Here is a 14341-nt window from a genome sequence, read left to right as displayed (position 1 = left end):
CGAAGTTACAAAAGTGCATATTTTCTTTAATAAAATGTAATTGCTTAATTGATATTTGCAAAATGTAAAGTGCAAAGGATTCCGACTTGGTGAACCATTGCACACCTGCACAGGGGTGCTCCTGAAACATAAAGTCATAGTTATCCGTATGCGTACATATGTATGTTCAGCCGTATGTATGTATGTACATGTATACAAGTACAATAAGTCACTTTGAGTATCGGAATTTTAGGTACAATGGGAAACTGAAGGATGTGTTAAGTGCTTTTTTTCGGTATGCTCCGTGCTCGATACAAGCGTGTATATGTGTGTGCGTATGTATATAATTCATAAATATATATGTACATATACATATATGCATACCGATATGCTTGCGTAGATATGTATGTATAGATCACAGTATGTGCAGTGCTGTTCGCGATGACGAAGAAAGTGAATGTGCATCACTCATATTCAATGAAAATGAAAACAATTACATAATCAAATAAAATTCTTCATTCAACAGAAGCGCAGTTTCACAAATAGTTAAAAATGAATGTAAAACCACGTACCTGTTTGAAATTCAAAGCGTTAAAAAGTGAAAAACAAAAAATTAATTAAAAAATATAAATCGCCACCGTAGCATTTACTAATCCCAAATATTGAAACTTACTAATCTAGTTGTACGAAACGCGTCAGTTTTTCACAATTTAAAGAAAGCAGTTATTTAACCCGAAAAAATCGAAAATGCAGTGCAGCGGTAAAAGTGTGAAAATGTTACGCTGCTTCGGAAGTTCGAAATAGGGAGCATGCCAACAACATAAGTTATATAATTATTACAGTGCCGATTATACCACAGCTTTGTTACAACACGAAATGTACGTTCAGTGCACGAATTGTAACTGCTTTTGGCAAAACACTTAAATTAATGTAAACGAATAAGGTATTTAACCAATGAAATAAATAGCTAAATTTAATATCACAATTAAAGAAACAACACACAATTAATTTTAACGCTCAAATACTTATTTTGTATGTCATTAATATACATAATTAGCGATTATGCCAATATTCTTAACCGATTACGTACATATAAACGTAACAATTACCGTAGTAACTAGCAACATCGATACTATTCCCTGCCTATTTAATAATTGTAAAAACATATGTGCTTAGCAGTTCCCATTAGAAATTCAAGTGCTATTGTACCTACACCTCTACAGTAATACATATATACATACATATATATATATATACTATATCTATATATAGTAAAGTAACAAATTTACACGAGTACGTATAGTTTATATTCGTTTTTCGTACTGTACCCACCAAAACCACAATAGAATCTACAACGACAACGAAAACCCCTTATACCGCAATACACAGGACGCGCCAAAGGACTACGGAAAAGCAAAGCACAATTACAAAGTGAAAGTGCAAAGTTGAATGAAATCAGGTGCATCTGCGACACCACCCAATCAGACACCTACCCACCACCACCCCACTACCGTTCAACAGAAGACAACAGGAGAGCTAAATGAAGTGAAGTCCTGCCTCAGAGCTCGTACAAAGTATAACTACTTCAAAATGTACGACAACATATTTGTTTCCGCATCTATATAATCCATATGCAGTACGTATGTACATATGTATATGTTGCTGTAGACGTACATGCATACATATATCAAGGATATTCGTAGAAACACGTACGTTTAGCGATAAAAGCGTGAAACTTTCGCCAACTCAGTTATAAAAGTAAACGATCGGAAATAAGGTAGTGAAAGGTATGGTGACATTTAACTGCGCTTGCAGTGTGAGCAGTGTCCCGCATACCGAACGTTCACGCTGAGCTTCTTGTGAAGATAAAATGCACGTTAAACATACTCAGCGCAGAGTTAGTGGACCTGGAGCATTTGGAACATCCAACAATCAATGGTATGATATCCATTATTGTGTGTGTTTATTCTACTGATGCTATACTCACAATTTTCATCAACAAATCCTTTTTATTTCACATACATACATTCATAATCACATGCATTCATACATATATGAAATAATTACCTTATATCTTGGCTTAAAACTCACACATTCGAATACTCGTATAACGGATCAACCATAAACATTGCAATAAGTAGATTTAAATGATATTGTTGTTGCTTAATAGAATTTTTCAGTTTTCGCTTCATTGATTCGTTAGTGGATGGTTCGTTGTATTATTGTAATGATTTGCAATGCAAATAATGGTGCAACACATGCATACATACGGTCACATGGAGCAATACAGGTCTCCATACAAACAAAACAACCTTAAAATTTGAATGCAAGTTGCTTCTACATTTTCATTATAGTGATAACGGCAAGCAATCATTTAACTTAACTGATTGATTCATTCCTGATAAGTTTTGTGTTTTCGAAATCGGCATTTTAATTTTTGAAAATGTGATCAAGAAAATAAGGTTATTTTCACTCAATACTTTCAATTACATATCACAAATTTTTTAAATGAGCAGCGAATCGTTGTTTCTTTAGCATTTGAAGGCCTTTCGCAGATATGCTATACAGTCACACAGTTAATAATACATACAACATATGAAAATTACGTACGATTTAAGTCCGATTACCAAACCATTAGACACATTACACACATCCGAAGAGCAAATCCGAACAGCCCCTGTATTATGCCTGTGTTTCTTAAGCAAAATAAGCAAAAAACGAAGTATGTTTGTATATACATAAATCAAGGCAGGAATATAGTGTAATATCACTTCTATGTGATTAATATATTTTTAATACATATGTAGTTTATTCTGCAAATTTTTTAGTAGTAAGAGAATGTCATTCCATTTGTTCCGGAAGACTGTACAAATTAGTGTCCGACCGATGCACCATTTTTGGCCGATGCTGATGCCAATTTGTTAAAAAACAACTATCCCAATATTATTTCTAAATGTATTTAGTAACTAGTATAACAAAAGAAAAGGATACAACAACATCACAAAATAAATGCACTTACTTAGACATAAATAAATATTTATTGAAAATTCTTTCCATTACAATATTTCGCTCGATAGTATTTTTCTTTTTTAATATAAAATAAATATTTCAGTCGAAATTACATTAACACCCATGTGATGGCCTGTATTTTTATGAGTTTTTCTCTACGAATAGTGAACAAATAGAGCTTTAAGTTTATTTACATTTAGAGTGCCCAAAAAATAAGGTGACATTTGAATTTAAACTGAGAATTATTTTTTTTTTAGGTTGATAGTACTGTCAGTCACATTTATGTCAAATTTCTTGTCAAAATATTCATTAGTGTTTGAGATACTTACGTGTCGTTTTGTGAGCTGCTAAAAGTGAGTTTTTCGTTTTTTGCGATGTCGAAATTTGTTGAGCAAAGAATTTGCATTAAATTTTGTTTACGGAATCAATTTTCTGCTGCGGATAAGTTGAGGATGGTGCAGAAAGCCTTTGGTGATGAGGCTATGTCTAAAAAAAATGTTTACAAGTGGTATAGTGAGTTCCAAGCCGGCCGTGAACGTGTCAAAGACGAAGAGCGTCCAGGGCGTCCAGGGCGACTATCAACCTCAACCGACGAAGCTCACGTTCAACAAATCAAAGATTTGGTGTTGAAAAACCGTCGATTAACAATTAGAGACCTTGCTGATGAAGTTGGCATATCGAAAGGCTCAGCCAATACCATTTTGAAGGATGTTTTGGGCCTCAAGCGCGTCAAATCTCGACTGGTACCGAAAACATTGAATTTTTTGGAAAAAAGGCGTCGCGTTGAAGTGTGTGAAACGATGCTTTCCGACTACCAGGGTGTCATGAAACGCATTATAACTGGCGATGAGACTTGGATCTATGCTTACGATCCCGAAACAACCGATCAATCGAGCTGCCAAAAGAGAGCCGAGACCAGAAAAATCGCGCCAAAGTCGCTCAAAAATCAAGGTCATGTTGACTGTTTTCTTCGATTATCGTGGTGTTGTGCATTATGAATTCCTTCTAACCGGTCAAACAGTCAACAAGAAATATTATTTGAACGTTATGCGCCGTTTGCGTAACGCTATCCGCCTAAAAAGGCGGGAATTGTTGAAAGACAATTCTTGGTTTTTACACCACGATAATGCACCATCCCATACTGCCCTCGTATTTCGTGATCATTACGCCAAAAACTCAACCCATATCGTTCCGTTCTGATATGGCGCCGTGCGACTTCTGGCTGTTCACCAAGCTCAAAAGACCGCTCCGGGGATACCGTTTTAGAGGAGATTCAAGCCGCAGCGAAGACTGAACTGAAGGCCATCCCGGAAAGTGACTACAACCAGTGTTTCGAAGATTGGAAAATCCGTTGGGATTACTTTGAAGGGGATGAAATTGATTTGGAAGAATAAATAAAAAATTTTCAAAATAAATACAATGTCACCTTATTTTTTGGGCACAGTAGTATGTTCCGTCAAGCCGTGTTTGAGAAACGATGGAGGAAAGTTTGGAAAAAAAACAGTTTTAAGAAACACTCGTTTAAAGTTTCAAGTCCGCCACTCAGCGCTCCGCACAGCTCCTTCTTCCAACTGCTGTTAAAAATTACTTCGAATTAAAAAAAATCGATTTTCTACCGTAGTGTAGACATTTTAAGAAATCAATAAAAAGAAAAAAAACATGGAATGGCATCTGAAAAAGTACAAAGAATCGGCTAAGGAAATGGACACTAATACAAATACATATGTATAACAACAAATCAAAAAACACAGAGAGAAAGTGCAGACATTTTCAAAAATTTCAAGAATATTTAAATTCATTAGAGTTTTACGCGTAAATTAAATATAGTGTTAGTTTACGTGGTTAAATACTTATACGCTTTGATCTTACTTACTATAAATGATCTGAATCGAGAGCCAATCCACCTTTAGCAAGAGTTTAATGTCCGTTTGAGTCAGATTTCAATGTTTTGTATTTATCTATTGTTACTGAAATAAGAAAAAACGTGAACTTTGGTTGCACCGAAGCTAGAAAACTTTTCACAAATATGAAAGTATCAAAAACTTGATTTCTATCGGTCCGATTTTATGGGAGCTAAGTATATACATACTTTGTTGATCATATCTGACCATTGCTTCTGTTAGTAATTTATGTAAAATTTCGTGAAAGTGTCACTTTATAGGATCTCTCACGTTTCCTTCTAGATTCTTTAAACTTCGTGGACTTAATATACCCCGTTCAGGGTATAAAATACGCAAAGCGACTTATGGTTCATTAAGGTGAAATTAAGACACTTCTGTTGCGGTAACTCGTTCTTTGTAGGAGAGAGGGGCGATGAGAAAAGGGGAGTGGCACCGAGTTGCACGTGCGAGGGTAATACTTGTGATCTCGCTTTGTGATTTTGTTCGTAACAGTTCGCTGATATGTACTTCGGCATTACTTTTCAGTTTGAATTCCAAAAATTTGCAATCCTATCAAAGGTTGCGTAAAATTTCAAATGAAAATTTATTGGGTAGTCTAAAAAGGCTTTTCGGTTTTCTAATCAAACCTCAACTTAATTTTTTAACATTTATACTGGTAAATAAACAAATATGTACCATTTTGGTCCACCACTTTTTGCCATTTTTCCGCTAGAGTCATTATTCCATCACTGTAAATCGAAATTTCGAAATTTTCAGAACGGAAGCGTGCGAACCATTGTTGTGCTACACGAGCTGATACAGCATCGTCTTCGTAAACTTCGCAAATTTCATTGGTGGTATTTTCATCCATTTTTGAACTGTTTAAAATTTTTTCAACTTCCCCGAATTTAATTTGTTTTTGGGCTCAAAGAAGCTTAAAATTTCACCTTTTCAACACTATATGGTATGTAGGTTGCTATATATATTTCTGGCCTAATAATGTAAATAGGCATATTTATCAACGAAAATGGTTCTTTTTTTTTTTTTTTATTTTTTTTTTGTCGATTGCTGTTTTGTTTCGGGCTCATACGCATAGATCCATGATTCGTCACCTGTGACGATCTTATAAACGTCTTTTGAAGCACCGTGATCGTACTTTTTCAGCATTTCTTTACACCAATCCACACAATCCACACGAGCCTTTTTTTAAGCGATTTCAAATTGTGCAGGATCCAACGAGAACAAACCTTTTTTACTGCCAGGTCTTCATGTAATATCGAATGTATGCTGGTGGGAGAAATGCATAGGCATGTCTCTATCTGAAGGTATGTAACATGACGGTCTTGCATTATCAGTTCACGTACGGCATCGATGTTTTCTGGCACAACGGCTGTTTTTGGACGACCTTCACGGAATTCGTCTTTGAGCGAGCGTCGGCCACGATTGAATTCGTTGTACCAGTTTTTCACAGTGCTATAGGATGGTGCTTCATAGCCATACAAAGATTTTAGTTCATCGATGCACTCTTGTCGTGATAATCCACGTCGAAAGTTGTGAAAAATGATCGCACGAAAATGTTCACGAGTTAATTCCATTTTTTGGCCGAGATGAATTTTTAAATTCCCTGTAAATAAAACAATTCACGATTAAATGACAAAACGTTCTGAGTGAGTTATGCTAAAAAATATCAAACTTTCCAATGGAAATGTCAGATTGCAACTTAGTGTTGCCCTAGGCCAGAATATATATAGCAGCCCTCGTATGATACAATGTGATTGATAGCAATGGAGATACATGACTACAACGACATCTATTGACAAAATACGAAAATACTTTTTCGACTATCCAATATTATATACTTTCTGTATGTAAATGCAAATACATGAATAAATATGCATAATGTAACAAAACATAGTTTATGAGAATAAAATTTATTTAATGAAAAATATTTTTGTTTTTGTACCGCGTAATTGAAGAATACGAGTTTTGGAGAAAATGGCATGAAAGACAAGTCTATCCGCAGAGCAGAGCTAAAATTCCTTGCTCACTTTATATTTATATTATGCCAAGAGATATATACGGTTGTCTTTGAAAGATGTGGGGAGATTTTAAGGCATTTTCGACAAAATCTTGATCGCAGTTAAGATGATTTTCATTTCTCATTTCAAAACTTTATATTAAAAAACGTAACGAAAGAATTCGATATTCGTTGTTCGGCAAAATTGTAAATCTTACCAATCTTAATTGGTATCTAACTTAAGCTATATTGGTATTATCGTATAGGTAAACACTTAGTCCGATATATTTATATTAACATCCATCTGATTAATATAAATCTCAATACTAACCATATAACAACTGTAGTTGTAGGTGTTACCAACAACTTTTAGGTGAACATAACTATCAAACTCTGTGGCAACAAGTTACGGAGCATAAAAAATTTTATACAAAATGTATACAAAAATCCGCACCTTTAGTTGAGTCCCTACCCATACTGCTTAAGAGCATGTTGCCAACAATAACTCATTGATAGCTGCCTATTCTTAATTCACTTATTAAATAGTAAGTAATAATATGATTTTGCTTTTTGAATTAAGTACTCGTACATATACACATATTCACAGACCATCGCACTTACATAAGTAAAGTTTATTGAGGAAAAATATCTAAAATAAATAATTTTGTGTCTTACCATGTTTTCAGGATTGGTATAAGGAGAACAATTAAGGTACAAATTGACAGATTATTTTAAATATTTTCAATATAAAATCTTTTTATGCTTCCTCTAAATCCCATATTGAAAGCTTTAATATGATTTAGTTGGCTTCCGTACTTTGCATATTCCATCACTATTGCTATTTTTCAAATCCTATCTAAAAACAGCCATACATACGTAAATCTATGTATGTACCTTAGCTATTTCTGATATACTTGTATTCTAATATAGTATGTATATTTAAACCATAACCAATTTCTTATTCCAAAAACTGCATAATTTAACGGTAATAGATAAATTTCCTTCCATTTGACATAATAACTACTTTCATACATACACAATTGCTTTTATACACACCTACATGCAGTAACTGCATAGCATAGCATATTTTTTCAAATTTTGTCATTGCAAAAGTTTGTGCAATGATATTTTTATTTTGGCCCCTCTTGCATTTAGAAAATCATTACATTAGCATCAATTCATTTTAGGGTCCAATATGCACATAAATTGCGCTAAATAATCTTATTTAACATTTCGTTATTTTTCTTTTCTGAAGAGATAAACCCGATTTCTTTATCCCTAATATAAAATATGTAAATAAAATTGACTATAATTCCTTACTCTAACTAACAGAAGGTTAGACGACACATTCCTTTACTCAAATATCTCAATCAGATAGCTCTTAGTGCTTAGTTCGAACAAAGTTGCGTTAGAAAAATAGTTTAATTTTTTCTTAAATTCTTATATTATAGAGTTTGCAGAAGTAAGGTTCCTTCATCGTTCATCGTGAAGACATAAAAAGCAATAAAATACATACATTTATTGAGCGAGTAAAGTCGTTAACTAATATTTACGGTATGTAATTGAATACAAGGTCGTAAGAATATTACGATAAATATAAGAAATAGCATGTGTACCGTTATTATTAACTCGTACCTAAATTTTAACATGTACACGGATCGAACTTATGCAAATATAGTAGTACTACTATGTACAGGGTAATCATAATCACTCTACCATATACGTAATAAATTTTATATAATCTTTATTCGAGCGTATGTGATTTTTAATATCTCACTTCCCTCAAACCTTCGTCCTTAAAGCACGAAGTTCCTTCGCACGTTTTTCCACTTTCTAATATTGATAAGCATTTTGGAAACATTTTTTCAGTAGTATATTTATACACTGTGTAAACTTCCAAACGAAAAAATTCAGCATTTGTTTTTTTTACTTTTGGCATGATCTAACGTTTTATTTATTTTTCCTCGGTATTAGATATAACTAATTTCGAACAAATCTTGTCCAATTCACTTAATTTTTTTAACCTAGCACCTTTCTTTTTACCCAAACATTTTCTCGTAATAAACTTGTCCGATATATCTAAATCTACAAATAATTGAACTAATTGCATTTTTAAAATACAAAATGGTAAATAAAACTTGTTTTGGTGTCACATAAAAATAATGACAATAAATATCTTAATTAATTAATATATTATATATAATTTATAATAAAAGTAGAGCCTACAGACAAGGTAGATACAATTAAAGTATGTATTCTGTGACTTCTTTCGGATGGAATTGGATATATCAAATATCCTTATAATTCGTTTAGTAACGGCAGTGAACAAACAAATTGCAATTATGCTCCCAATTAGTCGCGTATTAAAATATTTCCACTCACACTCATACCATATACGAGTACAATAGGCATTTTTATATAGCATGATACGACATTATTTTACTTTAAATTTAAGCATTTTCTTTAACTCTCTTATATTGTATGTAAATACGATGTTATTTAATTTTGAAGTTTAAAGTATCTTGATTTACAATAAAAATTGAGCTTACCATCACGTACAAATTTCAGCGGAACAGTTCACTGCTTTAATATCCGAAATACTCACCTTTATTAAACAATCAAGTCAGTAAACTTGTTATAAGGGTCACGTTTATTTACGCATTGGAAATAGATGAAAATTTAAATTAAACAATGGCTCGTTGAAAAGACTGCATCGATTCTGATGCTGTGTAAATAGTACAATAAGAGAAACCGTTAACTACGGTTACAGCGAAGTTAGAATAAAAATGTTTTCATACAAGAAATAAATTTTGATCATACGGTTTGCTTGGCAGCTATATATAGCACGTTGCCCGATCTGGAACATTTCTTGTGATATTTTATCGTTGCCTTGGACAATAATCCACAGTAAATTTCGTGAAGATATCTCGTCAACTAAAAAAGTTTTCAAAATAGGTACTTTATTTTGAGCCTTCAGTTTGTATGACAGTTATGTGCTATAGTGAGCCGATATGAGCGGTTCGTATAAGGAACGTGTGAAAAATTTTAAATTGACATCTCAAAAACTGAGGGACTAGTTCGTATATACACACGACGTTTACTTCTGTCAGTTACAAGCAGTTGGGACAAAATTCATATACCATAATCAGCGTATAATGAATATCAATTACTTTTGAAATTTTGGGTTTCCTAAACCATCTATCTACTGTATTCAATAATAAATATTTGGGAATAGTATGCTTCATCAAGCTGCCTCAGTGGTTCAGAGCTTACGTTGAAAATATTTCATGCCTTTAAAATATTTTTTTTTATAGAAATGAAATGATTGAAATTCCCCAACTTATGAGCTTTTTATAGAATAAACGATGTCTCATTATCGGGATATATACATAGTATATAGTATAATAACATCTTTCATATATTTCATATCTCTTATGGAAACAGTCATAGATATGCAATATAAAAGTACTATGTTGGAGGCACATATCATTATTTGTGTCTCTCAATTTCAATTGGGAATACCAAGAAATCTTATTCAACGCGATTAAAGTAGAAGTATAAGTATACAGCAATTGATTATATTTTATATACTCCTGCAATATATTGTATCATAAAACTAGTCAAGATAGATATGCAGTTATATACAAATTATCAGGATGACAAGATGAGTTAAGTTCTGACTGTCTATCTGCCCGTCCGCCCGTTCGTGCAACCTTGAAATTGTATTAACTTGTCATTAACTAAGCTCCAAATTAAGAAATAAAACTAGTATATGTTATAGGAGATCGCAGTAGTGATGGCACCTGCAAACTGCGCAAAAGCCAGGCAAAAGTTTTTCTGGATTATAACCATGGTTATCCTGAAAACAACTAAAAAGTCGCCACCTCACTAAATAAATTAGTCAGAAGAGATAAATTTCACAAATGAGATGATAATAAATGCCATCTTAAGTCTAAAAATTGTCAAAATCGGAACATAACATAATGTATGCGATCTAACTTCTAAAATTTGTAGAAATCCGAACTACTGGATATGTAGACCCCAGCGTTTAAGGCTGACTTTTTACCGAAAATATATATAAATTTTATTGAAATCACGATAGAAATTTTTCTGATAAAAATCTGCGCTTGTGGACTAAATTGGTGAAATCAATACTAACTACTAAATAATCTAGTCCCCATATACCTTATATAGAGATATTCGAACCGCCTGCCTAGTAGCCTGATAGTTTTTTCGGTAAATATATGAGTTATCTTAATGAAATTGAGAGAGCGGGTTTCTCTAATAACGGTGCATTTTTGTATCTAAAATTTGATGAAATCGAGTGAAATTTTGTTCTAGCCTTCAACTAACTGACATCAAAATTTTTAAACATCCTCCTTAGATATTGGTTATGGTATGTATTACCATATTATTAATTTAAACTCAGAAAGCATATTTCTCTGCTAATAATACTATTAGCAATGAAAAAATAGACAAAAATCAGGTCAATGGTACCCTATCTTCCATATACATACTTAATATAACATTCTCAAACTTCCGGTTTTTATACCGTTTATATCACTCAATATGTAAGATTTCTTAGAAAAATTAACTAAATGTACATATAATATCGGATATACTTCAGTTTAATGCCGAAAATGTGTTAAAATAGTTGACAAATTATCTCAAATTCCATATACCACATATGTACATACATACATATGTATAATGATTTCATTATATTTTATTTTAATAAACCTTTTGCGGCATATGTTAGTCAGGTTAAATATTTAAAAAACCGCTTGCTAATTTTCAGGTATATCTGAGCAATGTCAAAAATGAATGCCACAATTCTCGAAGTTTTTTTGTCCCAATATGTACAATGTATATCCTTAATAGCGAAATCCGACCTTCCTGTTAACAGTAAACCTTTTAGTTTGATCAAAATGAGTGATGTTTTCATGAAATTAGTAAGTTGACAAGCTCTCTTTGGTTGAGCTCATATCATATATACATACATACATATGTATATGTATATGTATGTACATATGTTAGTATACAAATGAAGGAACGGAATATCGGTGCAAATGATAATACTGGGAATAATAATATTTTATTTTATTGAATACAACAGCAAAGATATTTCAATATTTTATAACTAGTAGAGCATTCCTGGATATAAATTTCTTTTAAATTATATTTGCTCTTGCTGAAGCATTTCGTTGATCAATTGATAAGATGCAGAGAGCAGCGACAGCGAACTCTAAAAAGCTCTGGTAATAAAGCAAATTTGTGTTTGAATAGCGCAAAGTTGACAGAGAGAGCAACGATCGGTCGCGGGACTTACATGCGAACGTGTGTTGCTTACTCATCTGTTTTCAACAAATATTAATTTATGGCTTACGTTTTGTGGCAAATATTTAGACGCCAGCTTCTCTACTTCACCTCGTATATACGACATCGAAACTAGCGTTGCCGTTTTGGTGCGATCGAACCAAAATTGGTAGTTTCCTATGTTTTTGATATACATTAAAGTTAACCTTTAAAATTTGTTCGCTTAAAATTTCAAATATTCTTGGTTGCAATACATAGTAACTAAAAAACAGGTGGGGAAGGGCTAAGTTCGGGTGCAACCGAACATTTTATACTATTGCAACTTGCAAGAATCAAAGTCAGGGAAATACTTTAAAGTGTAAAACCAATCATATGGAGTAAAGTCAGCCGGATGTTTGAAAATCCTGTTAATAGTTATATAGGGGCTAGGTCAAGTTTTCGCTCAAATTTATCTATTTTTGCCACAAAGATACACAGTTGTGAGTAAAACACGCTCTCTTATTTTTATTGGGATAACTCACATGTTGGCCGATATATACGGGACGAAGTCACCTGGAAGTTCGAAAATCCTTATATTAAGTACATAGTGGCTAAGAGAAGTATTAGTCTGATTCAACCCATTTTTGACATACAGACCTACCCTTAATTTCAGTTATATATATCACACATTGACCGATATTTTCGATCAAAAGTCAACTATAGGTACCGGTGTCTAAATATTCGAATATTCGGTACCTAGAGGTTTGAATAGCTTTTGTTGCAAATTTGTAAGCCTTTTATATTAATTGCTTCTTGATTTTTGTACTGCGAATTGAACGAATCAAGTGGAATTTAAAATTGTGCTATATGGGAAGGAAGCGTGGTTGTTGTTTGATTTCGTCCATTTTAACAATGTGACATAAGAATGTGAGAATAATGCTACGTACCAAATTTTGCCGAATCGGTTGGTCAGGTCTCCAGATCTGGGATTTTTCTAAAAAGTGGGCGGTGCCACGGCCATCGTGCAATTTTCACACCACATCTCCAATAAAGCTCTCTCATACCATTTCGGTGATACAATTTTATGCCTCTGGCGTATTTAGTTATAGATTTATCGGGCTTTTAGTAGTTTTTAACAGTACCGTTATATGATTTTATCCTTTTTCACACTATCGGTAGAAGTACTTATAAGATTTGTATTCAGCAAATTAGGTTGTTGTAGCTTAAGTGGTTTAGGTGATATACTACTGTGATCAAATTGAAAGACGATTTTTTAATTTATACTTCACGTGTTTTTCGAATCGGTAAATTTCTTTTCTGGTAGTGCCGTTGGTGACATCTATGCTAAATTTCACGCCAAAATATTCATTAGTATTTGAGATACGCGTCGTTTTGTGAGGCTCTAAAAGTGAATTCTTCGATGCTGAACAAAGAAATGCGATAATGCACCATCTCATACTGCATTGGTTATTCGTGATCATTTCGCCACATTTTCAACTAATATCGTGCCGCAACCACCGCATTCGCTTCATTTACCTTCGTGTAATTTCTGGCTATTCAGCAAATTCACGTGACCACTCCGAGGACACCGTTTTGACTCAATTAAGGATATAAAAACATAATCGAAGAAGGCTCTGATGGCCATCATGACGGAGGATTTTTCCAAGTGCTATGTTGACTGGAAAATTCGTTTGCATAAGTGTATTGCAGCGAGAGAAGATTACATTAAAGGAGATGAAATGGACAATGGATTCACCTTTCAATTTGAACACAGTAGTATACATTAAACTTGTTAGAAGGCGGGATCATGCCCACTTGCCCACAAGTACCAAATTACAATTTTATATCTTAATTTAGTGCTTAGTTATGGCACTTTTATGTTTCGGTTGATGGCGATTTGTGGGCGTGGCAGTAGTCCGATCTAGGTACTCATATTTTTTTTTGTACTAAGGATTCTACATACCAAGTTTCAGCGAGATATCTCTATTTTTACTCAAGTTGCAGCTTGCACGGACGGACGGACAGACAGTCAACCGTTAGGTGAACAAAACTATAATACTGTGTAGCAACTGGTTGCAAGAGTATAACAATCAGGAGTAGTGGGAATCTGCTCAATGTGTCGACCACTCATATAGTTCTCGACAACCTGACAATGATGAAT

The 14341-nt window shown here is 33.4% G+C and overlaps 1 protein-coding gene across 7 annotated transcripts in view; it reads left to right on the top strand.

Moving 5' to 3' along the window:
* The first annotated feature begins 399 nt into the window (after positions 1-399).
* The window catches only part of LOC120772069, a 61539-nt gene continuing 47597 nt past the window's right edge, over positions 400-14341 (top strand). For 5 of the 7 annotated variants that reach the window (XM_040100461.1, XM_040100457.1, XM_040100456.1 and 2 more), the window contains exon 1: positions 401-1917. In XM_040100461.1, the coding sequence (XP_039956395.1) occupies positions 1850-1917 (68 nt within the window). In that variant the 5' untranslated portion in view covers positions 401-1849. Of the gene's footprint in view, positions 1918-14341 lie in introns of all 7 variants that reach the window. The other 2 variants (XM_040100454.1, XM_040100459.1) reach the window with 2 other exon arrangements.

Source organism: Bactrocera tryoni, chromosome 3 (assembly GCF_016617805.1).
Source record: "Bactrocera tryoni isolate S06 chromosome 3, CSIRO_BtryS06_freeze2, whole genome shotgun sequence".
Classification (NCBI taxonomy): Eukaryota; Metazoa; Arthropoda; class Insecta; order Diptera; family Tephritidae; genus Bactrocera; species Bactrocera tryoni.
The sequence above is the reverse complement of the archived record's forward strand: the minus strand, read 5'-3'. Positions and strand labels throughout refer to the sequence as shown.